We start from the raw sequence: 27030 nt of genomic DNA on the forward strand, positions 1-27030 counted from the left end.
GATGCTGATTATTCTGTGGATTTATAACATTGAGAGAGACGTCAATGGAGCAAACCGCTTTGGTTGATTGTCAATTTAACTCCATGCACTCGCCTTTAGTCAATAATCTTTCAAAGTTAGTTGACAAGAACCTTTCCTTTTCAAATGTAAGATTTATAATTGCTCTGTATGAATTGTCAGTTTAAGAATGTGTTTTAAGCTTCCGTCAACCTGCGTGTGTTCACACATTTCCTAATTTCATCCCTGAGCTGTATGACTCTAACATTTAGATTAAATCCCATAGCCCACAACTCCACGGCCAGCAAAAAATAGTTTCTATCAATCCGCTCAGTTCCCCTTGAAACCTTCGATAAATTTCATCAATAGCCACACGCAAGGTACCAGAAGACTGGAAGGTGGCTAATGTGGTGTCATTATTTAAGAAAGGTGGTAAAGAAAAGCCAGGGAACTAGACACCGGTGAGCCTGATGTCGATGATGGGTACGTTGTTGGTGGGGTTGCTGAGGGACAAGATTTACATGTTTTTGAAAAGGCAAGGACTGATGGTAAACATGGCTTTAAACATGAGAAATAGTGTCTCACAAACTTGGTTGAGTTTTTTGAAGAAGTGACACAGAGGACTGATGAAAGCAGACATTGTCCATACAGACTTCAGCAAGACGTTCGATAAAGTTCCACATGGTAGACTGGTTAATAAGGTTAAAGTCACATGGAATCCAGGGGGAGCTAGTCAATTAGATACTAAATTGGCTTGAAGGTAGGAGACAGAGGGTGGTGGTAAAGGGCTTTTTTTCGGATTGGAGGCCTGTGACCAGTGGTGTGCCGCTAAGATCGGTGCTGGGACCACTGCTTTTTGTCATTTATATAAGGCCATAAGACATAGAAGTGGAAGTAAGGCCATTCAGTCCATCGAGTCCACTCCACCATTCAATCATGGCTGATGGGCATTTCAACTCCACTTACCCACATTCTCCCCGTAGCCTTTAATTCCTTGTGACATCAAAGAATAAATATAAATGACTTGGATGTGAATTTAGGGAGGTATGGTTAGTAAGTTTGCAGATAACATCAAAATTGGAGATGTAGTGGTCAGTGAAGAAGGTTACTTCAGTGTACGAATGGATCTTGACCAGGCGGGCCAATGTTTTGAGGAGTAGCAGTTGGAGTTTAATTTAGATAAATGTGAGGTGCTGCATTTTGGAAAGGCAAATCAGGGCAGCACTTATACACTGAATGGTAAGGTCCTAGGGAGTGTTGCTGAACAGGGAGACCTTGGAGTGCAGGTTCATAGTTCCTTGAAGATGGAGTCGCAGGTAGACAGGTGAAGACAGCGACGTGTGGTATGCTTGCTTTTATTGGTCAGTGCATTGAGTTTAGGAGATGGGATGTCACGTTGCGCTGTACATGACATCAGTTAAGTCACTTTTGGAATACTGTGTTTAATTCTGGTCTCCCTGCCAAAGGAGAGATGTCTATAAACTTGAAATGGTTTAGAAAAAATTTACAAGGATTTGCAAGCGTTTGATGGCTTTGAGATCCAGGGAGACTCTGAATAGGCTGGGGCTAGTTTTCCTGGAGTGTTGGAGGCTGAGGGGTGACCTTATCGAGGTTTATAAAGTCATGAGGAACATGAATCAGATAAATAGACAAGGTCTTTCTCAAGGATAGGGGAGTCCAGAACTAGAGGGCGTAGATTTAGGGTGAGAGGGAAAAGATATTATTGAGACCTAAGGGGCAACTTTTTCATGCAGAAGGTGGTGCGTGTATGGAACAAGCTGCCAGAGAAAGTAGTGGAGGTTAATACAATTGCAACATTTAAAAGGCATCTGGACAAGTATATGAATGGGAAGGATTTAGAATGATAATGGGCCAAGTGCTGGCAAATGGGACGAGATTAATTTACGATATCTGGTCAGCATGGACAAGTTGGACTAACAGGTCTGTTTTTGTGCTGCACATCTCTAAAACTAATTCACTCCTTAATTTTATAAATCCCAGGAAACACAACTTTGACTTGCATAATCTTTCCTTACAATTTAAGCCTTGGGGTCAAGGTATTATTCTGGCCATGACACTGGGGGGTCCTTCATTTTAATAGTATTTACCAGCACCCCACAAACACCCTTCCCCATCCCTCAGGATCTTATTGTCATGCTTTAGTTTTCAGTCGGAGCTGGCCTTTCTCCTGAGTTTAGTATTTACTCAGAACCAATGCTTTGCACCAACCCCTTTTCTGTCTTTGGTTCCCTCACACAATGATTCCTCTGCCTCCACTTCTCTCTTATCTTCTTTCCACTTGCTTACCCCCCAACGCTCCAATCCAGCTGCTAATTACCCCATCACATTTCCACCTCTCCTCGGTTCACCCTGCCTGAAACGTGAACTCTGTTTCTCTCTGCACGCATGCTGCCAGGCCCGCTGAGTTTCTCCAGCATTTGTAATAGCGCGCTTCTATTATTCTGGTAAATGTCTGCTACACCTACTCAAAGGCCAGTGAACTGCTCCCCGAGGTGCGAGAACCTTTATTTCATTTGTAAGCTAGCATTATATTAAAACACCTTTGACTATCCAACATCATTCCTTGATACACGGGATAAAGTTTTTAAAGTGGCAGAGCTTTGCTTGAAGCAAGTCTTCAATCACATACAGTGTGACAATGAACGTTTCTTAACTTGATTTGATTGCTTAGAACATAAAACCATAATGTAAAAACTGCCTCAATGTGACCTTAAGGCATCGGAACAGAAATAGGCCATTCAGCCCATCACACATTGAATGAGTGTGCCATATTGGGAGTACTGTGTGTAGTTCTGGTCACCCTACTATAGAAAGGATATTACTAAACTAGAAAGAGTGCAGAAAAGATTTACTATGATGCTACCTGGGCTGGAAATCTTGAGTTACAGGGAGAGGCTGGATAGGCTGGGACATTTTTCACTGGTGCGTAGCAGCCTGAGGGGTGACCTTATGGAGATATACAAAATCATGAGGAGCACAGGTAAAATCAGATAGCCGACAGCTTTTCCCCATGGTACTGGAGTCTAAAACTAGAGGGCATAGGTTTAAGGTGAGAGGAGAGAGATATAATAGGGTCCAGAGGGGCAATTTCTTTCACACAGAGGGTGGTAAGTGTCTGGAACAGGTTGCCAGAGATAGTGATGGAGGCGAGACAACTGCGTGCAATTCTGGTCTCCTTCCTATCGGAAGGATGTTGTGAAACTTGAAAGCGTTCAGAAAAGATTTACAAGGATGTTGCCAGGGTTGGAGGATTTGAACTATAAGGAGAGGCTGAACAGGCTGGGGCTGTTTTCCCTGGAGCCTCAGAGGCTGAGGGGTGGCCTTATAGCGGTTTACAAAATTATGAGGGGCATGGATAGGGTAAATCGACAAAGTCTTTTCCCTGGGGTTGGGGAATCCAGAACTAGGGGGCATAGGTTCAGGTTGAGAGGGGAAAGATATAAAAGAGACCTCAGGGGCAACCTTTTTCACACATAGAATGAGCTGCCAGAGGAAGTGGTGGAGGCTGGTACAATTGCAACAGTGAAAAGGCAACTGGATGGGTATATGAATAGGAAGGGATTGGAGGGATATGGGCCGGGTGCTGGCAGGTGGGACTAGATTGGGTTGGGATATCTGGTCGGTATGGACGGGTTGGGCCGAAGGATCTGTTTCCGTGCTGTACATCTCCATGACTCTATTATGATTGAAGAAACATTCAGACAGGTACATGGACGGGGTAGGTATAGAGGGTTATGGACCAAACACAAGCAAATGAGACGAGATTAAGTAGTGAAATCTTGGCAGCATGGGTAGGTTAGGCCAAAGGGCCCTGTGCCATGCTGTAAACCTCTAGGACTCTATGGTATCATGGCTAATCTGATAACCCTCAACCCCACTTTCCTGCCTTTTCCCCAGAACTATTGACTCTATTTTTTTTTTGACTCCCTCAAATGCAAAATTATTTCGACAGGCCATTATTTTCAACAGCCTTAATGTTTGAGGAAACCAGACCGGTCTGAAAACAATTCAAGATTCCAGAAGTTGTGGACCAAACTGGGGATTTGCAGACATCATTTGCAAGCACTTGAAGGAAAAATTAATTGCTGCTAAATTTAGAAATATTGCACTTTCGATTTTCCATCATAACCAGCTCAGTTACTCTCTAAAATTAATGTTATTAAACTGAATGGCTCAATTATTTTCCACTTACAACGTGCCGCATGCCAAGGACATAATCTCAGTCAGACCACGTGGGTAGGAGTCTCTAAGTTGGGAGATGGTTCTTGTGGGTTAGTCCAACAGGCCTGCATTGCCTCCCAGTCTGGCACCCACCCCCACTTTCAAATTGTCATCCTCAGTTTCCAATTCCTTCTTACCCTTGCAACCCTGATCGCTAATCTATTGTCCTGACCCCAGCTATATAGTCCTCCAAGATCTCTGCACTACTCCAACCCTGGATGTGGTGTACAACCTGTACCTAGTTGCTTGACTGTGTTTTCAGCAACCTATATTTCCAGTTCCAGAATCCTTTCTCTGCCTCGCTGTCCTTCTAGACATCGCTATGCATCTTGGACCGAGTCTGAAACAACCTTGTAATCTGTTGCTGTTGAACAAAAATCCAAACATCCTAGAAAGGGGACACAAAATTATCCAAAGGGAAATTTAGGAAAACTTTGCACATTCCATTTCATTCTCATTAACTTGTACCCTACTATAAGTCAGACACTTCGAGTTAAAGTTAAAGCTAAGTTACATACAACCATATGCGTTCTCGATAGAACAGTATAGTTAGTAAGTTTGCAGATGACACCAAAATTAGAAGTGTAGTGGACAGCGAAGAAGGTTACCTCAGAATACAATGGGATCTTGGTCAGATGGGCCAATGGGCTGAGAAGTGGCAGATGAAGTTTTATTTTGGATATACGTGAGGTGCTGCATTTTGGAAAAGCAAATCTTAGCAGGACTTATGGTAGGGTCCTAGGGGGTGTTGCTGAACAAAGAGACTTTGGAGTGCAGGTTCATATCTCCTTGAAAGTGAGTCACGGGTAGATAGGATAATGAAGGCGGCGTTTAGCATGCTTTCCTTTATTGGTCAGAGTATTGAGTATGGGAGATCATGTTGCGGCTGTACAGGACATTGGTTAAGCTACTTTTGGAATATTGCATGCAATTCTGGTCACCTTCCTATCGGAAAAATATTGTGAAACTTGAAAGGGTTCAGAAAAGATTTACAAGGATGTTGCCAGGGTTGGAGAGTTTGAGCTATTGGGAGAGGCTGAATAAGCTGGGGCTGTTTTCCCTGCAGTGTCGGAGGCTGATGGGGTGACCTTATAGAGGTTTATAAAATTGAGGGACATGGATAGAATAAATAGACAAAGTCTTTTCCCTGGGGTCAGGGAGTCCAGAACGAGAGGGCATAGGTTTAGGGTGAGACAGGAAAGATATAAAAGAGACCTAAGAGGCAACTTTTTTCATGCAGAGGGTGGTACGTGTATGGAACGAGCTGCCAGAGGAAGTGGTGGAGGCTAATACAATTACAAAATTTAAAAGGCACCTGGACGGTTTTACGAATAAGAAGGGTTTAGAGGGGGATATGGGCCGGGTGCTGGCAGGTGGGACTAGATTGAGTTGGAATATCTGGTCGGCATGGACGAGTTAGACTGAAAGGTCCGTTTCCGTGCTGTCCATCTCTATGGCCCAATGCTGATAAACGAGATCTGGGTGTCTCATGCAGGTGCAGCGGGAAGTAAAGAAGGCAAACTGTATGTTGGCCTCAGAGGGAGATGTTCGAGTACAGGTACAACAATGTCTTTTTGCAATTACACATGTGAGGCCACCCCCGGAATATTGCATGCAATGTTGGTCTCCTTACTTGAGGAAGGATGTTCTGGCGATAAATGGACTGCAGTGAAGGCTCACCAACTTGATTGCTGGGATGGCAGCACTGATGCATGTGGTGAAATTGAGTCGGTTAGGATTGTATTCACTGGAGTTCAGAAGAATGAGGAGATCTCATTAAACCGTTTAAAATTCTAACGGGACCAGATAGGTTAGATGCAGGAAGGATGTTCCTCGGGCAACTAGGCCAGCCAGCGACGCCCAGATCCCACAAATGAATCAAGAAAAAAATGGTAGGGGAATCCAGAGTTACAGGTAAATGATAAGGGATAAACCTTTTCAGACTGAGAAGAGGAGGAATTCCCTCACCCACAGAGTGATCAGCCTGTGGCATTCACTACCACAGCAAATGGTTGAGGCCAAAGTATTATGTTGTTTTCAAGAAGGAGGGAGATATAGCTTGTGGCGAAAGGGATCAGGAGATATGGGGAGGGGTGGGGAAGGCACTGGGGAATTTAGAATATTGAGCTCGATGATCAGGTTATGATCATAACGAATAGCAGAGCAGGTTTGAAGGATTGAATGGCCCATCTTCCACGCTTCTTTCGTTTTTATGGATTTGTTATCATGCTCCATTCTGTCCTGGTTTGTAATAACACTTTGGATGGGTCTACCCCGACACTACACAACTCTTGTTGCTCAGTCCTCTTGCATCCTGCCTACAATCATGAGCGTCTGTAATCCATCCCACATTGCAGAAACTCTATCTTACACTAAGGTGCTCTTTCTCTGAATTTGCTACATCTCTGCCTCAGCTTTAATTAGGAGCAACAATTGCCGGCCTCTCGCGAGGTCCAATTAACTCTTACTTTAATATCATTACATACAGACTACTACTCATCTTTGGATTACAGATCTCTTGTACAGTTAATCAGCTCCTTTCTCAACATGTCAATGGCATATGATTGTTGGTATCATGTACATCATATCATGAACATACGCATTCTCATCATATTACACTTAGCACCAGCTCTGAAACCAAGGAACAATTATTGATGATAAATAGGGTTTTACATTCCAAAAGTGCTCAGTACAGGTCAGTCAGCTGTGACTGCATCAGACAGCTCATTATCAACTCAACATTTAGTTCCTGCTCAGTGTTTGGAAAATGGATATTTTCTTTATTTATTCAGGGGATGCAGGTGTTGCTGGCTGGGCCACCATTGACCACCCATTCCTAATTACCCTCGGCAAGGAGTTAGTGAGCTGCCTTCTTCAACCATGTGCTGTAGGTCGACCTACAATGCTGTGGGAGAGGGAATTCCAGGATTCCGGCCCAGTGACAGTCAGTACTTGGGCCACTGTTCTCCCTGCACTTCCCAACAAATGTTACAGTGTCCTGCTGGTCAGTTAGCCCGACTGGTGTAGAGCTGGCTTCACTCCTAAAAACAAGACAATTCCCCAACACCATCCACCCACCATTCGACAACATGGGCTACCTTTGGTTCACAGTTCAATTTGATTTTTAACTCCACCGTGGTTAAAAGGTAAAATCTCGACCTTAGTGTGAAGTGGTCTGGAGGGGAACTTGCAGGTGGTGACATTCCCATGTACCTGCTGCCCTTGTCCTTCTGGATGGGTTTGGAAGGTGTCGTCTCAGGATTTCTGCAGTGCATCTTGTAGATGGTTACACACTGCTGCTACTGAGTGTCGGTGTCGGAGGGAGTGGATGCTTGTGTCCTGGGTGGTGCCAAGTTTCATGAGCTACGTCCATCCAAGCAAGTAGGGAGCAAATGACAAGGAAAAGCAAGTCTGCAAATGCAGATTGTTAACAAAGCAGGTGACATTTGGTTTTAAGTTGCTCAAGGGGTTGCTTTGTAGAAAAGGCTTGCTTTCAGCCTCAAACCAAATGGAAATCAGCTGCGTTATCCAGAGGACTTAATTATTAAAGGTTGCAGAAAAAATTTATCTGGATGTTGCCAGGATTGGGGTGTTTGAGCTACGGAGTGAGGCTGAAAACACTGGGGAGTTTCCCCTGGAGCGTCGGAGGCTGAGGGGTGACCTCATACAAGTTTGTAAGATCCTAAGAGCATAGATAGAATAAATAGACAAGGTCTTTTCCCCATGGCAGGGGAGTCCAAAACTAGAGGGCATAGGTTTAAGGTGAGAGGGGAAAGATTTAAAAGGGACCTGAGGGGTAATTTTCTCGTGCAGAGGATGGTGTGTGTATGGAATGAGCTGCCAGAGGAAGTGGTGGAGGCTGGTACAATTGCAACATTTAAAAGGCATCTAAGTGGGTACATGGATAGGAAGGGTTTAAGAGGGATATGGGTGAAATGCTGGCAAATGGGACTAGATTAGTTTAGAACATCTTTTCAGCGTGGACGAGTTGGACCAAAGGGTCTATTTTCATTCTGTACATCTCGATGACTCCAAGTCGGAAGTCACATGACACCAGGTCACATTCTAACAGGTTTATTTGAAATCACAAGCTTTCAGAGCACTGCCCCTTCATCAGGAGTTGGACTATAACCTGATGTCATGTGACTTCTGACTTTGTCCACCCCAATCCAACACCGTCACCTCCACATCTATGACTCTAAGTAGAGATACTTAACATTGAGGTCGAGATTTTACCTTTTAACCACGGTGGAGTTAAAAATCAAATTGAACTGTGAACCAAAGGTAGCCCATGTTGTCGAATGGTGGGTGGATGGTGTTGGGGAATTGTCTTGTTTTTAGGAGAGGCGCCAGCCCTGTACCAGTCAGGCTAACTGACCAGCAGGACACTGTAACATTTGTTGGGAAGTGCAGGGTGAACAGTGGCCCAAGTACAGATGGCCACGCTGTGTGACTTCATGACAAACACTGGCAGGGAAACAGGCAGCCTCTGTCAAAAACCCTCACAGATTGAAAACGAGATGACATAACCAGCATGGTGTGGATAGCAGCCACAGAAAATAATGTGCGATTCCAAAGCCTGTGCCATGGCTACTGGGAGCACTTCAGTTCTGAGCACTATACAGCCAATGCTTCGTGAAGAGTCATCCAAAGTCGGTGTTTGCAAACAAACAACTTTGCTAATGTTTTCCAAATGTGAAGCAATTTCATCGGGGGCTGCATGTGCACATGTGTTGGTTCGTTACACAATGACCCGTTAGAAATCCCTGGTCTATAAACATATTTCCCTATAAACATAATACCCTATAAACATATTTCCTTCAGTGAACCAGCAAATTTGTTGAAATGAAACCTATAATTCAAAACCTTTCTTAATGCACTAGTCTGGCTTCATGTAACAATCATCGGAAGTATGGAGACTCTGCACTCACCCCCCCCCCGCTGATCTTGCCTCGCTCAGTATCTTAAGGGAAGAACCAAACACAAAAAAAGGAGGAGCCCCTCTCAAGCAACTTCACGAAAAGTAGCTTAACTATCCATTGCCAGCCATCAAAACAATTCGTAAAGCCAAAAGCTTTACGAGATGTGGCAGAACCCTGTAGACGGTTTTGCTATTATTAAAGGTAGATGCCGGTACGGTTACAGACTTTAATAGATATTTGGATAGGTGCATGAATAGGAAAGGTTTAGAGGGATATGGGCCAAATGCAGACAAATAGGCCTAGTTTAGTTGGTCAGTATGAAGGTGTTGGACCGAAGGGTCTGTTTTTGTGCTGTATGACCGTACGACTCTAAAGGCTGAAGAAATCTAGGCATGCAGCACCACCCAGATTTTTTGTACGATTCCAAAGATCTTCAAAACCAATGAACCATTTTTCAGAAATGGATCACTTAACTCTAATATTCACAGATGTTGCTAGTCCTGCTGAGCTCCTCCAGCAATCTGTTTTTTTGTTTCACAACTACAGCACCTGCAGTTCTTGGTTTTATTGGAAGTAGTAGTTGGTTTGCACTGGCAATATCACTTGTAGCTTAACAGAGGGCTTAGCAAGTTTCAAACAAATCATGAGCTCCATCAGATCCCCTGAAATATGAAACTGCATGACATAGCCAGTGTGGAAGCTTCACATTCAGACCAAGTCCGTAGACAGAGTAAAGGGGCCTTCTAAATGCTGTTTCAGTGGAACTTGGAAAATGGATTGTTACTCTGCATTCCAGAGTTTGATCATGGAGAACTATCAGATGCAGTGTCAGATTAGAGGCAATGCAGAGCTGGCTGTTACAATAACAGCTACTATTGGACAGGGCACATAAAAGTGCCATTAAATGGCCAACAGACATGGGGCACAACTACAGCAAGAAATCTGGCTACTCTATAAACATATTTCAGACATAGAACAGTACAGCACAGTACAGGCCCTTCTGCCCATGATGATGTGCCAAGCATTTATCTTAACCTAAGATCAATCTAACCTACACCCCCCTCAATTTACTGCTGTCCATCTGCTTGCCCAGCAGCCACTTAAATGTCCCTAATGGATCTAACTCTATCACCTCCGCTGGCAGTGCATTCCACGCACCCACCATTCTCTGCGTGAATCTACCTCGAATATCTCCCCATACCTGCCTCCAATCACCTTAAAATTATGACCCCTTGTGACCGCCATTTCTACCCTGGGTCAAAGTCTCTGGCTATCTACTCTGTCTATGCCTCTCATTACCTTCTACATCTTTATCAAGGCACCTCTCTTCCTTCTCCTCTCCAGTGTGACAAGCCCTTGTTCACTCAACCGCTCTAGATTAGCCATGCCCTCCAATCCAGGCAGCATCCTGGTAAATCTCCTCTGCACCCACTCTGTAGCATCTACATCCTTCCTATAATGAGGCGACCAGATCTGGACACAAAATTCCAAGTGTGGTCTAACCAGGGTTCGATAGAGCTGCAGCAAAACCTCGCAACTCTTAAACTCAATCCCCTGTTAATGAAAGCCATACACCATATGCCTTCTTAACAACCTTATCAATTTGGATGGCAACTTTGAGGGATCTATGGACATGGACTCCAAGATCCTTCTGTTCCTCCACACTGCCAAGAAACCGGTCTTTAACCCTGTATTCAGTATTCAAATTCGACCATCCAAAATGAATCACTTCATACTTTTCCAGGTTGAACTCCATCTGCCACTTCTCAGCCCAGCTCCGCAATCTGTCAACAGCCCTTGACACTATCGACAACACCACTGATATTTGTGTCATTGGCAAACTTACTAACCTGCCTTTCCACTTCTTCATCCAAGTCATTTGTAAAATCTACAAAGAGCAGGACCCAAGAACAGGTTCCTGTGGGACACCACTGGTCACTCACCATAGGCAGAATACTTTCCATCCACTATCACTGGTTGTCTTCTTTCGACTAGCCAGTTTTGCATCCAGACAGCCAAATTTCCCTGTATCCCATAACTCCCAACTTTCTGAATGAGCCTACCGTGGGGAGCCTTATGAAATGTCTTACTGAAATCCATACACACCACATCCACTGCTCAACCTTCATCAACTTGTCTCATCACATCGTCAAAGAACTCAATAAGGCTTGTGAGGTATGACCTGTCCCTCTCAAAGCCATGCGGGCTATCTTTAATCAAACTATGTTTTTCAAATAGTCATAAATCCTAGCTCTAGAATCCTTTCCAGTACCTTGCTTATCACAGACCTAAGACTGACTGGTCTATAAATTCCGGGATTTCCCTATTCCCTTTCTTGAACAGAGGAACATTTGCCTCCCTCCAATCATCTGGTACTACTCCCATGGAGAGTGAGGATGCAGAGATCATCGCCAGAGCTGCAGCAATCTCATTCCTCACTTCCCATAGTAACCTTGGATATATCTGGTCCGACCCTGGGGCCTTATCCATCGTGATGCTTCCCAGAATTTCCAGCACATCCACCTCCTGTTCAAGCCTATTAACCTGGTCCATGGTGCTCGCACTATCAGCAAGGTCCCTCTCTCTAGTGAATACTGAAGCTAAGAACTCATTTAAGGCCTCCTCTGCTCTTCAGACTCCAGGCACAAGTTCCCTCCACTATCCCTGATCAGCCCTACCCTCTCTCTGATCATTCTCTTATTCCTCACCTACATGTAGAATGCCTTTGGGTTTTCCCTAAGCCTTCCCGCCAAGGCTTTATTGTGCCCCTGCTGAGCTCTCGTCAGTCCATTTTTGAGTTCTTTCTTAATTACCCCGTAATCCTCTAAAACTATGCCAGATCCTTGCTTCCTTATTCCTTTTGACAAGAAGCTCCTCTGCTCTGGTCATCCAAGGCTCCTTCACTTTAACATTCCTTGCCTGTCTCAGTGGGTCAAAGCTATCCAACATTTGAAGCAAGTGTTCCTTAAACAGCCTCCACATTTCTGTTGTGCATTTCCTGTAGAACAACTGTTATCAATTTATAATCCACAGCTCCTGTCTTATTTCCCCTCCCACAATTAGATACCTTCCTATACAGTCTGTTCCTATCCATCTCCATGGCTATGGAGAACGTGAGACAGTTGTGGTCACTGTCACAATATATAGGTAGACCGACTGGGGGGAGGCCATATTGGATTTGGTGCTAAGCAACGTGTCAGATCTCTCTGTGGGAGAGCTTTTCGGTGACAGTGACCAAAATGCTCTCCCACAGAGAGATCTGACACATTGCTTAGCACCAAATCCAATATGGCCTCCCCCCCAGTCGGTCTATCTACATATTGAGTCAGGAATCCCTTCTGGACACACCTGACAAAATGGGATCCAGACCATCTGCACTAAGGAGGATCCAATCAATATTGGAAAGTTGAAGTCACCCATAACAACAACTGTTTACATCTGCTCCTTTCCAAGATCTGCTGCCCAATCTGTTCTTCCATCTTTTAAAATCATGTGAGGTTTGATAAGATGAACGGCAGGTGTCTTTTCCATAGGGTGGGGGGAATTTCAAGACTAGGGGGCATATTGTTAAGGTGAGAGGAGAAAGAGTCAAAAAGAACAAAGTGGTTCTTAGTGGAATGAATTTCCTGAGGAAATGATGCATGCAGGTACAATTACAACTTTTAAAAGGTAAGTACATGAATGAGAAACGTTTGAGACATATGAACCAAGCACAAGCAAGTGGGACTAGTTTATGGTCAGTATGGACCGAAAGGTCTTTTTCCATGCTGTATGACTTCAGGGCTGTCCCTAACCAAAGCAGGAATTGCTGGAGAAACTCAGCAGGTCTGTCAGCATCTGTAAACAGAGAGTGAAACAGAGTTAATGATCCAAGTGCAGTGACCATTCTTCAGAGCTGATAGTAGCTAGGAAAATGTGGTATATATGGTGAAGACAGAGCATGGGTGGGGGGGAAAAGGAGTGGATAGACCGAGATGGAACGTGGAGACGGAGTGTGACAATTCCACAGATAAAGGGAGATAATGAGTGAGCGAAAGAGAAAAGCTGATCGTGTGAACCCTAAGTAGGTGAAAATGGATAGGCTGTTCTGGAAGCAGTTCATGTCATGACAGGGTCTGGGAATACAGGGGTTGGTAAAGGACACAGGTGGTGTTCAGGCCCTAAAATTACTGAACTTGATACTGAGTCCTGAAGGCTGCAGGATCCCCAAAGCGGAAAATGAAATGCTGTTCTTCCAGCTTTTATTCAATGGAACACTGTAGCATGCCCGAGACAGAGATGTCGGCCTGGGAACACAGGGGTGTATTGAACTGACAGGCAACTGGAAGATTGGGGTCATTTTTACAGACAGAACATAGGTGTTCCACAAAGTCCATCACCCAACCTGCTTGTCTTCCTTCCAATGTTGAGACAACACAGGGCTAGTCCCTCCTTCTCTCAGAATCACCAACCTCTCAATACAAACCAGGCAAACAAAAAGCGAGGGCAAAAGTTAGGTTAAAAAGCAGAGAGAGACAAGAGACTGATTAAAAAAAGATAACTCATACCACAGGAAGCAGCCAATCAGCCCATCATATCTCTGCTGTCCAATCGAGTTATCTCATCCAATCTTCCAGCTTGCAATTTCTGGAAATTTCTATCCTCTGGTTAGTAATCTACTCGCTCGGGGGAACAGCCCTTTTCTGTCCAACTCCAGCTGGACCTCCTGATAACTGTACACCTTTAAAATACATCCCTTCAGCTCCCTCTGTTGGGAAAGTAATAACTCCATCCAATTTTCCCTCCCATCTAAAAGTCTCCGGGTCCTGCAAAACAACGCGCGATGTCTACAAACCAACCACGGTCGCCTTCCGGATGAACCCTGCGCCCGTTTGTTAAACCGGAATGGCCCATTACACGAGATGGCACGCACAGGCGACGAGATTGCCAGGCAACAGCTTACCGATCTGCAGTGGATCCTTGACAGCCCGCACTCTGAAGAGTTGCTCCCCTCGCTGGAACTCATCGGCACTGCCATTGGCCAAGCAGGAGTATAACCTGAGGGGAAGGCGAGAGACGCATGGTGAGAGCAAAACAAAACTGCTGCACACAGGGAAGGAAGGAACTCATTGGAAAAATAAGTGGCACAGAATGATGTGGAACCAGCCGCACAGAAAGAGGCAAATGAATCCAGGTCTGGTGTTTACGCTGATACATGAGCCCCCTCATGTCTTGCTCCATCACACCAGATTTGTGTGACCTTCTAGCCCTTTCTCCCTCATGTGCACATCCAGCTTTCCCTTGAAGAGATTGAGGTTAGGGGGACGCGATACTCTAGTGATATTATCGCTGGACTGTTAATCCAAAGACCCAGGTAATGTTCTGGGGACCTGGGTTCGAATCCCACCATGACAGATGGCGAAACTTGAATTCGATTTTTAAAAAAAATCTGGAATTAAGAGTCTAATGATGACCACGAAACCTGAGGAAATAATGCATGCAGGTACAATTACAACGTTTGAAAGGTGAGTACATGTCAGGAAAAACCCATTCTGATTCACGAATGTGCTATCGGGAAAGAAACTGTCATCCTGATATGGTCTGGCCTACACGTGACTCCAGACCTAAAGCAGTGGTTGACACTTAACTCCCCTCTGGGCAATTAGGGATGGGCAATAAATGCTGGCCTCACCAACTACGCTCACATCCCGTGAATGAATACATTTTTTTAAATCACCCTAGGTAGTAGAAGGTTCCAGAATGTCACTACTCTCCTGGGTAGAGACAGCTTCTTCTGATTTCCTCACTGGAAATAATAGTGACTACTGAATTTATCCAGTCCGTGGATGTGTACTTCCCCACTTGTGGAATCACCTTCACATTTGGTCTTTACCTGCATCATACAGCCCAGCAGCAGGAGATGGTGATTGAAGCCTAAGAGACTGCTGTGCCTGTGACACAGAACACTGCTTTATCACATGACAAGTATTCTCAAAATTTCCATCGCCAGCTCCAAATTTTAAAATGGGTCATTTGTCGTATCCGATGTAATTCCCAATCGATTCTGTGAAATGTTGTGGCACAGTCCAAACGAGGTACTAATGGACTCGGTGCTGCAAAACCAACAGTTCAGGATTCTTTCTGATACCAAAGCAGCCGAACCCATCAAACCCAAGGTGCTCATAAGTTCTTCCTACAAATTAAACATTTCTCTGGCGATTGTGATGTTTCCCGCCCAGAGTTCTTCCCCTGTCTTCCATTTCCGGACTTTTACTGCCAATTCTATGATAAAAACACACAAATTAGGCGCAGTAGTAGGCCATTCGGTCCTTCAATTTGGTCCACCATTCAGCACGCTCATGGCTGACCGTTCAACTCAGTCAGGCAAAAGTGAGGACTGCAGATGCTGGAAATCAGAGGCTAGGTTAGAGAGGTGCTGGAAAAGCACAGCAGGTCAGGCAGCATCCGAGGAGCAGGAAAATCGACGTTTCGGGCCAGAGCCCTTCATTGGGAATCAACTCAGTCCCCATTCCTATTTTTTCCTTCAATCCCTTTCGCCCCAAGAACTACAGCTAACTCCTTGAAAACATTCAGTATTTTGGCCTCAACATCTTTCTGACGCCACAGGGTCACCACTCTCTAGGTGAATGAACTTCACATCTCTGTCATAAATGGTCTACCCCGTATCCTTAAACTATAACCCCTATTCTGGACTCCCCAGCTCCCTGGATGCTCCATCTCCAGTCCTGTCGGAAGGTTACAACTTTCTTTGAGATCCCCACCCATTCTTCTAATCTCCAGGGAATATAGTCCTGACCAATCCAGTCTCTCTTCCCATGTCAACCCTGCCATCCCAGGAATCAATGGCAAGCAGCAGAAAGCCATATACAACATTGTAACGTGGCACGCATTATTCCTTTCTGGGCTATAAATAACTACAGAAAGTTGTGCGCACAGCCCAGACCATCACGCAAGCCAAGCGCGCATCTACAGACTCTATCTACACTCATTGCCACAGAGAGACAGCCAAAAGACCCCTTCCACTCCGGTTACTCTCTCCCCTATCAGACAGAAGATACATTGGCTTAAACACACACACACACACAGACACACACAAAGGTTCAAGAGCAGCTTCTTCCCCTTTGTTATTAGACTGCTAAATAGACCTCTCTAATTTCAAATCTAATATTGATCTTGCTTTGTGCACCTGCTGTGTTTGCCTTGCTCTGTCTAAGCACCTGTATGTCTCGTTTGCTACGATCTGCCTGTAGTGCACGCAAAACAAAACTTTTCTCTGTATTTAGGTACACGTGACTACAATAAATGAAATCAACTCAAACTGGAATGGAAGTTGGACACTGCTATATTGCAAAAATACCTGGATGGGTTTCCAGTCTGGAAAAAAAGTCAAGAGGTGAACATTCTTAACTGTGCAAGACAAAGTTGCTTTGCGAAGCAATGATGGGATAGTACAAGACAAGCATGGCACCAACAGTATTTGAGTTAAGGAAAAACTGCTTGATGCTGGCTTTGGATTGGTTGAACAGCAGTATGCTACAATTCTAAAGGGTGCAGAGCAACCAGAGATATCTGCAGCTGGCTACGTTGATAGATTAAAATCAATTTAAACAGGAAAAGGCAGAGGTCACTCGATCAACTCTTAAAGTGAAGAATAACTAACAGCTTACAGATGATCAGTACCAAAAATCAACATGAACTGGAAAAGGTGATCTAGACTTTTGATTTTCAGAACCTTTCTTCCATATCTAGACTTTTATTTCCACCTTTAATAAAAGTGTCAGACTGCCTGTCTAAATTATAAACAAGTATGCACATGTATTTGGGCTGGGTATTCTTTAAAAGCTAACAGGTTTAAGGAGGATAGGTGTAGATTATGAATCTTTTTTTCTCTCTGTTTTTGATGTAAAGTTAAATTTGTCACAATCAACAGAATTATTTGATGTTATTGATGCAACTTGGTGTGAATTACCTTTGTCCTGAACAGCAGGCAAGCTGGCAAACTGGTCACCTTGATGCTCTCATTGGGTTTTTATACATTTGGTGACAGTTTGTGGAAAAAAAGGTGGGGCTTGATCATTCTTCTTAGTTCAGTTGTGAAGAGCTGCAGAGTACAGATTAGCAGCTGAGCCATGTTCATTCATGACCGATGAATGTTACTGGAATACAGGTTTTATTAACGTGCTGGAAAAGCACAGCCAGTCAGGCAACATCTCAGTCCTGACGAAGGGCGTTTGCCCGAAACATCAATTCTCCTGCTCCTAGGATGCTGCCTGACCTGCTGTGTTTTTCCGGCACCACACTCTTCAACTCTGATCTCCAGTCCTCACTTTCTCCTAGGTTTTATTAATGGGCTATCATGGGTCCAGAAATAGTGTGCGCAAGTGAAAACCACAATGTTCAATAGAGACGCAAAGCTGTACAAGTTAGGTGAATTAGTCATGCTAAATTGCCCATAGTGTTCAGGGATGTGTGGGTCTGCTGCATTAGTCAGAAAATGTAGAGTGGTAAGAGAATGGGTCTTGGTGGGTCACTCTTCAGAGGGTTGGTGTGAACTTATAGGGCCAAATGGCCTGTTTCCACACAGTAGGGATTCTATGATATGATTTCATCCACATGGTAATACATTATCATGGCAGATCCAACCTTGTGCCTGGGTCAAGTTCACTTTGACCTACAGCTACAATGAGATTCCCTACTCAGTCCCACACAGTCCATGGGTATGGGTCAAAGCAAATTTAGGGCATTGACACTAACACTCAAGATCCACAATGCCAGCTGTCAGCGTCAATTTGTCAACAGGAGTTGTCATGCATTGCATAAATCTGGACAGCTACTCCTTAAGAAAGGCCTGAAGATATGGAGGGCAATGGTGCACCATACACCATCAATCGCAATTGGAAATGGTCAGAATCTGAGCTACTCATGAACATCTCAAACACAGTGGAGGTGCCCCTACCTCTGGGCCAGGAGGTCCAGGTTCAAGTCCAGAGGTGCACAATGACATCTCTAAAAGGGCAACACTGCACCTTATACCATCAATTGCAATTGGAAATGATCTCAGGAAGCAACTTTGAACATGGAACATCTCAATCTGCCTTGGTTTCTTCCATGTGCAGGAGGTACTGTACTGTTTAGTTAAACATTGATTAGTCGCTGATTTACCACGTCTGATGGATGCCATTTAATCAGTCCAAAGGTTGTCAAGTTGTTCATTGCAAGAGAGAGAACAACTTGGTGTTCTGCAAACTCCTACATAACAAAAGCAATATCCCATTACTGACGTGCATGGCAGTGAATGAAACAAGGTGGAAATGTTGGGCTGGAAAATGTTGGGTGTTCTTTAATGCAGACCAATGGTGAGACTGCGATGGCAGGCCAAGCGCATTGCTGGACTCCATACTATGTTTCCTGACATGACATCTCAACTCGAACATAGTGGTAGCGCCCCTACCTCTGGATCAGGAGGCCTGAATTCAATCCCAACCTGCTCCAGAGGTGCGCAATGACATCTCTGAAAGGGGCGAATCTACAAGCTAAATAATTTTGTCAGGGTTAAGCACGAAAAAAGGGGGAAAGGTCTGGGAACAACTCAGTGAAAACTTGCTCAAACTATCAGTGCAGGATGTGACTCAACAGAGAGAGGCTAAGGTCAAATACAATTGAGCAAAGTTCCTGAAAGTAACCACAAACATTGAGAAAGTATTCATATTGTCTGTGCTTAGATATTGCATTGACTTAATTTCAGCCATTGAGCTACAAGGAAAGGCCAGTGATACACAGACCAGAGACATCTAACCATAAGCTGTGTTTTAGCCAACTGTTGACATTCTTTAACACCAGGGACATCTCAATCTCCTCAGTAACATCAACACTTACATTTCCAAAATAACTGCATCAGAATCTACCTAACTTCATGAAAGATAAAACACACCCAACAGGGAAAGTAGATAAAACAAGCCCCTTGGTCACTGGGCCAGTAAAAAGGAAGCTTCCGGAGGAAATGACCTACCCTAAAGTGATGAAAAACTTGCAAGTGTATTATAGTAACTCACTGATCTTACCTAATCACGCTGGAGGTTACACCAGAACAGTCCATTCTCTACATGGCCTAACCAATATTCACTACTCAACCATCACCAAATTACTGTTTGTAGCTGCAACTGGCACATTGGAAGATGGTTGTGGTTGTTGGAGGTCAGTCACCTCAGCTCCAGGGCATCGCTGCAGGAGTTCCTCAGGGGAATGTCTTTGGCCCAACCATCTTCAGTTGCTTCACCAATGACCTTCCCTCTACCATAAGGGCAGATATGGGAACATTTGCCAATAAATGCACAGTGTTCAGAGCCATTCACCACTCCTCACTTACAGCAGCAGTGCATGTTCAAATGCAACAAGATCTGAATAATATCCAGGCTTGGGCTGTAAAGTGGCAGGTAACATTCACCCCACATAAATCAGACAACGACTATCACCAACAAGCGAGAATCTAACCACCACCAGTTGACATTCAATGGTGTTACCATCATTGGGCGGCACGGTGGCACAGTGGTTAGCACTGCTGCCTCACAGCGCCTGAGATCCGGGTTCAATTCCTGACTCAGGCGACTGAATGTGTGGAGTTTGCACGTTCTCCCCGTGTCGGCGTGGGTTTCCTCCGGGTGCTCCAGTTTCCTCCCACAGTCACAAAGATGTGCGGGCCAGGTGAATTAGCCATGCTAAATTGCCCGTAGTGTTAGATAAGGGGTAAATGTAGGGGTATGGGTAGGTTGCGCTTCGGTGGGTCGGTGTGGACTTGTTGGGCCGAAGGGCCTGTTTCCACACTAAGTAATCTAATCTTAAACCCCACTATTAACACCCTGGATATTTCCATTGACCAAAAAGGACCTGTACTCATTGCATAAACACAGTGGCTACAAGAGCAGGTCAGAGGTTAGGAACCCTGCTCACTTCCTGACTCCCCAAAGCCTGTCCACCATCTACAAGGCACAAGTCAGGAGCATGATGGAATATTCCTCACTTGCCTGGATCAGTGCAGCTCCAACAAGCTTGACACTATCCAGGGCAAAGCAGCCTTGTTGACTGACACCATATCCACTTCCTCCACCACTGACTATCAGTACATACTGTTACTACTATCTAAAGAGATACATTGCAAAATCTCACCAGAGTTCCTTAGCACTTTCCAAACCCATGACTACCTCCATCTAGAAGGACAAGGGTAGCAGATACATGGACACAAGACCATCTACAAGTTTCCCTCCAAGTAAATCACCATTCAGACTTGGAAATGCATCGCGTTCCTTCTTGTGTCACTGGGTCAAAATTCAGGCATCCCCTCCCTAACAGTATTGTGGGTCTACCTCCACCAAATGGACTGCAACAGTTCAAGAAGGCAGCTCAACAATACCTTCTCCTGAGAAACTAGGGATGGATTATAAGTGCATGTCTAGCCAGCACTAGCCACATGAGTGAATGAGAGAAAGGTAGTCAGCGGTTTCATTGTTGCTTGAGAATTTTTGCTTTCCTGTAGCAAGGGACCTTCATATTTGCAAGAATTAAACCAATCATTTGCACTTAATGGATGGTAAGTTTGCTCACTGAGCTGGAAGGTTCTTTATCGGATGTTTCGTCACCATACTAGATAACATCATCAGTGAGCCTCCGGTGAAGCACTGGTGTTAGTGCCCGCTTTCTATTTATGTGTTTAGGTTTCCTTGGGTTGGTGATGTCATTTCCTATGGTGATGACATCTCAGAATTTGCATTTCAAATGACTGACTGCAGTTGAAATAGAGACACAATAACACATTAAATGAAGACCAATTTGCCTTTCAGGGGGTCACTTATCCAAACCATGATTCCAATTAAATAGCAGGTTGTGAAGAAAAGTCATCGATCTGATTCAGTAACTCTGTTTCCCTCTCCACTGTCCCTGCAGCATGTTTCCAGTATTTTCTGTTTTAGTTAAAAAGAGTCTGAGGAGAGTTAGGTGGAAGAAAATTGAAGAATTGAAATTGCCTCTCTAAACCGCTCCTTGCTTCTTAAAGTCAGCCTCTTAGAGTCAAAGTCGGAAGTCACACGACACCAGGTTATCTTCCAATAGGTTTATTTGCAATCACAAGCTTTCAGTGTGCTGCCCCTTTGTCAGACACTCTCTTGATGAAGAGGCAAAGCCCCAAAACCTTACGATTGCAAATAAACCTGATGGACCATTACCTGGTGTCATGTGACTTCTGACTCTGTCCACACAAGTCCAACACCAGCACCTCCACATCATGGCCACCAGCTTAGGGTCATTTGTCCTCACATGACCTTGTGCGATCCAAACCCACTTTTGTTTGGTAACCCTCCAATAAAGCATCTTGGGATGCCGTTGCTAAGTTAAAGGTGATATGTAAATGCAAGTTGTTGTACAAGTGGAAACGATAATTCAAAACTTAAACACTGGCTTTGAAATGATCGATTTGCCGACCATTTGGATTTTGTTTGGATGAATTCCAAAACCTGCGATCCAATGATTTATAAACGCTAAAAGATGTCCAAAAAACAGTGGGAAGAAGTTGGGAATAAATTTCCTGCTGCCAAGCAGTAAACTTGGAGGAGGCTTAGACCTTCCTCAACCTCCATCAGAAAGTTGTGGCTGAGGAGGAATACTTTACTAAGTTGGACGTCAGAAAAACCACCATATCTTACAGGGCTGACATTAGCTGGTGATACAAATATGGTGCACCACAAAATGGAACACTTTTATCGGATGTGGCGGCCCTTTTTAAATTATATTGAAACTGACTGGTCGGTAATAATAGTCAGAACCTTTATGGGTGCCCGTGAGGTCCCGGGTGGAGGAGACTGGAAGGAAAAGGATACGGGTACTGAGGGGGTATTCCCAGGGATGGGAGCCTCAGTGGAGGCGTGATGAGTAAGACAGAATAAAGTAGTAAGACATTATATAATTTAAGTAACTTGAATGTAATTTAACCTAGTATTGACTCAATGTTTGTAGTTTAGTTTTAGTTAAGGTTGGTTTTGGTAGAATAGTGGGTTGTTCAGTAACAATGGTACTATGTTATGGCCTTGTTCTTTATACTGTTTTTTTCTGTTTTGATGGTGTTATTCTTCTTTATGTATAAATGTTTTGTAAAAGATTTACAAAAGCTTTTCAATAAAAATATTTATATATAAAAAATGAAAGTTGCAGCTACATGAGATTAGTACAAACTGGCCAATGTTCCACAGGTCCAAGACTGACCAGGGAGCAGCTTGAGTACAGTCCCACTTTGATGAGGTCTGAATGGGTCTTTGGATGGTCGGTATGGACTCAATGGGTTGAATGGCCTACTTCCACACTGTAGGGACTCTATGATAAAAGGGTGGAGATGCTTTTTCCTATGGTTTGAGCGCACAGGTCTAGAAGCTACAGTCTCAGGGTAATGGGCTGGCTGACCATTCGCCCTTCCCAAGGGCAATTAGGAACGGGCAATAACTCGGGCCTAGCCAGCGATGCTGCTAATGAACAAATTAATGAAAGAAAACAAAATTAGCGACAATACATGGCGATACGTCTGCAGATGCAATTCTTTTGAAGTCTGCATCCGAGAGAATGGTCAGTCCAAAGTTTGGGAGAAGATTTGTAGCTCAGGTGCTCATTGTTGTGGTTCTGTTTGCCGAGTTGGGAATTTGTGTTGCAGACGTTTCGTCCCCCGTCTAGGTGACATCCTCAGTGCTTGGGAGCCTCCTGTGAAACGCTTCTGTGATCCTTCCTCCGGCATTTACAGTGGTTTGAATCTGCCGCTTCCGGTCGTCAGTTCCAGCTGTCCGCTGCAGTGGTCGGTATATTGGGTCCAGGTCGATGTGTTTGTTGATAGAATCTGTGGAGGAGTGCCATGCCTCTAGGAATTCCCTGGCTGTTCTCTGTTTGGCTTGTCCTATAATAGTAGTGTTGTCCCAGTCGAATTCATGTTGCTTGTCATCTGCATGTGTGACTCCTAAGGATAGCTGGTCCTGTTGTTTCATGGCTAGTTGGTGTCAGTCATTGAGTGTATTCAACGAGGAGATCAATCGATTGCCTTAGTGCTCAAAAATCCAAGGATGTGGGGAATAGGCAAGAAAGTGGAGTAGAGCCAGCAGTTCAGACATGGAACAATACAACAGGCCAGAGGGCCGAGTGGGAACTTTGTTCCTATTTCCGTATCTCTACCATTTCTACACACAAGCAGTCTGAGGTTTTCGAATTGTTGGAGAGAGGTGGCCAAACACATCAGTTATCACTCAAGATGGTCAACCGACCCATTAGCCCAACCCATCCATGCCAACTAAGATTCCCAAATTAAACTAGCCCAGTTTCCCCATATCCCTATAAACCTTCCATAAACATGTACCTGTCCAAAAGTCTTTTTTAAAATTCATTCACAGAATGGGGCTGTCGCTGACTAGGTGAGAATGTATGGCCCATCCCTAATTGCCCCAGAAAGCTGTTAAGAGACAAGCACATTGCTGTAGGGCTGGTGTCGCATGTAGTCTCTCCCTCCCTCCTCCCGTCCCTCTCCCTCCCCCCAGTCCCTCTCCCTCCCTGCTTCCCACCCTCCCCCAGTCCCTCTCCCCCCAATCTCTCTCCCTCACTTTTTCCCTCTGTCCCCCCACCTCTACTTCCCCCTCTTCCCCTTTCCCCCATCTTGTCTTTCGTGTTTACTAATATCCTTTAGGGATGGATACTGCCACCCTTACCCGGTCTGGCCTACATGTGACTCCAGACCCACAGGAGCGTGGTTGACTCTTAACAGCCCCCTGGGCAATTAGGGATGGGCAATAAATGCTGGCCCAGCCAGTGCTGTCCTCATTCCGTGAATGAATTAAAAAACAAAACTCCTGGAGTCAGTCTCGAACCCTCAAACCACTTAACTCAAGTGGCAGGATCCTTAGAACTGGCCCTCAGTGAGGATGAATTCTGGTGGACCTTGAATAAATGTGAGGGCTGTAACTGTGGCACAATTTGAAAGGACCAAGGCATCAAAATGCCATGAGGAAACAGGAATCCTCAACAGAACAACTCACACATAAACAGCCTGGCTCTCAGCCATTGGAGGCTTCAGGTTGGCATGACAAACAGCTTTGAGAGCACCCCACTTGTGCCAATTACAGCTGTAAACTCAGGTTAGGAAGTGACACAACCAAACTCAGAAACGAAACACAAGCTTCACTGCCAAACAGTGCAAACTGTTTCATACACACAAGGACACTTCTACACTATGAATGTAACCGCATTCCTAATGCAGCAACACAAGCAGATTAAAGCACAGAATTTAAAATTAAATTTAAAATACAGAGAGCCACCTAGCCTGGGCTGGCTTAGGAAATCTGTACCTTTTCACAAAACAGACTCTTCCCAAGTAGGGAATCAGTTTCTGGACAGGGAAAGGGTCCAGAAGGGAACGGTGGAAACTAGCATTTGTGCCAAACTGTAGATTCACAATAAAACCCTGGAAAGTCTCAAAGGCTTTTGCTGCTTATTTCAACATTTAGTTATGGGTCTTTTAGACACATGATTTTGTACACCTTCATCAAATATCCACTTAAACTCTTGCACTGCAAGGAAAAGATGCGGTTTCACCAGTCACATAATAGAGGACTAAACTCCAGACATCAGGACAGATCGCCCTCTCACTAGCCTCTCAGTGAGACGCACAATGACCTCAGCAACTCTAATGTAGGCTGTGCTGTGGGGAGTAAAGAAAGGAAAAATAGCAGGTCAGTATTCCACTCCCAGTCACTGTCCCCTGACCCCTGCTGCAAAGCTGATAGGTAAAGGGGAGGCAATGGCCGAGTGGTATTATAACCCAGAGACGCAGATAATGTTCTGAGGACCCAGGTTCAAATCCTGCCACGGCAGATAGTGGGCTTTGAATTCAATAAATATCTGGAATCAAGAGTCTGTGATGACCAGGAATCCATTGTCGATTGTTGGAAAAACCCATCTCATTCACGAATGTCCTTTAGGGAAGGAAACTGCCATCCTTACCTGGTCTGGCCTACACGTGACTCCAGACCCACAGCAATGTGGTTGACTCCAAACTGCTCACTGGGGTGGGCAATAAATGCTGGTTATCCAGCGACATTCTCATCCCATGACTGAGTTAAAAACAATTGGGACCTGGTTCACTATTGGAGGTACCAAATACTGCCCATGGAGCTAGTGTATCTAATCTCACATATTCGGCACAGTGTTTTAGACTAGAGACCAGGGCAATGGCACCAGCTGTAACACTTACACAGGCCCAGAGCCTCAGGGCAGAAAGGGGTGAGACACAGACTAGAATCGAGAATCGAGAGAGAGGAGCATTTAAAGGGCAAGGGTGCAGGAGTTTGTGTCAGATACTGTGGTTATAAATAACAGGTTAAAAACAGCTGACTATATTCCAAAACCTCTTGATATACAGAAACTCTAGCACAAAAACAGAAGCATTGTAAGACAAGCACACATGCTCAAATTTTAGGAACGGCATATGCACCGTGGGCAGCACAGTGGCACAGTGGTTAGCACTGCTGCCTCACAGCGCCCGAGATCCAGGTTCAATTCCCGACTCAGGCGACAGACTGTATGGAGTTTGCACGTTCTCCCCGTGTCTGCATGGGTTTCCTCCAGGTGCTCCGGTTTCCTCCCACAGTCCAAAGATGTGCAGGTCAGGTGAATTGGCCATGCTAAATTGCCCGTAGTGTTAGGTAAGGGGTAAATGTAGGGGTATGGGTGGGTTGCGCTTTGGCGGGTCGGTGTGGACTTGTTGGGCCGAAGGGCCTGTTTCCACACTAAGTAATCTAATCTAAAAAAAAAATCTGTTTCACATGGTTTATCATGGGATAGGCATCTCTGGAAAGGCCAACTAATGCTCATCTTTAACGACCCTTGAACTGAGTGATTCACCAGGTTATTTCATTGGGCCAACCACATCAATGTGGATCTGGAGTTACACGTAGACCAGACGAGGTAAAGGATGGCAGATTTCCTTCCCTGAAGAAAACATATGAACCAGATGAGTTTTTACAACAATCTCCAGATTTATCAATAATGAAGTTTAAATTCTGGCGGTCTCCATGGTGGGGTTTAAGCCAGTGTCCCACGAGTATTAGCCTGGCTTTTCGCTCATTCTTATCAGTGACATCATCCTTGTCAAAATCTCCCTAACTTATCAGTGCAATATTCACACCTTAAAATCTCTTCTATAACCTTAATGCGTAAATAAACATAAATGGTATTAAAAACAAGATTAGCCCTGGTAAATATCTGCAAATCAGTTTGAGTGACTAACACAGATGACTCAAAATTTGCTTTTGCTTCACAACACAATGATTTAATCAACACGATTGGTAAAGATAATGAAATCAAAGTTATTGAGAGGAAGGAGGGACAGTCCAGTCATGGACAAAAAAATAACTGCACTGAAACCAACTGTTTAAGAAAAGAACTTTTAAGGTGAGAGGAGAGAGATTTCATAAAAAGACATGGGAGCAATTTTTTTTAAACGCAGAGGGTGGTTCACACGAGGAAATGGTGGATGTGGGCACAGTTACAATGTTTAAAAGACACTTGGATAAGTACATGTAGGAAAGGTTTGGAGGGATATGGGCCCAGTGCAGGCAGGTAGGACTAGTTCAGTTTGAGATCACGTTTGGCAGTTAGACTGAAGGGTCTGACACTATAACACCAGTTTTGGATTGAAAAATAACCTGGCTCAAACTACCTGAAAATTGTCCCAAAGCTGCATGATGAAGGAGCAACGCTCTGAAAGCTTGCGCGTCCAAATAAACTTTATCTATATGGACTTCAGCAAGGCGTTCAACAAGGTTCCCCGTGGGAGACTGATTAGCAAGGTTAGATC

The 27030-nt window shown here is 44.5% G+C and overlaps 1 protein-coding gene across 3 annotated transcripts in view; it reads right to left on the bottom strand.

Moving 5' to 3' along the window:
• Positions 1–27030, bottom strand: part of zswim8 (zinc finger, SWIM-type containing 8) — a 183809-nt gene that overhangs the window by 104690 nt on the left and 52089 nt on the right. For all 3 annotated transcript variants that reach the window (XM_060854349.1, XM_060854348.1, XM_060854351.1), the window contains exon 4: positions 14104–14198. In XM_060854349.1, the coding sequence (XP_060710332.1) occupies positions 14104–14198 (95 nt within the window). The remainder of the gene's footprint in view (positions 1–14103; positions 14199–27030) is intronic.

Source organism: Hemiscyllium ocellatum, chromosome 43, assembly GCF_020745735.1.
Source record: "Hemiscyllium ocellatum isolate sHemOce1 chromosome 43, sHemOce1.pat.X.cur, whole genome shotgun sequence".
Classification (NCBI taxonomy): Eukaryota; Metazoa; Chordata; class Chondrichthyes; order Orectolobiformes; family Hemiscylliidae; genus Hemiscyllium; species Hemiscyllium ocellatum.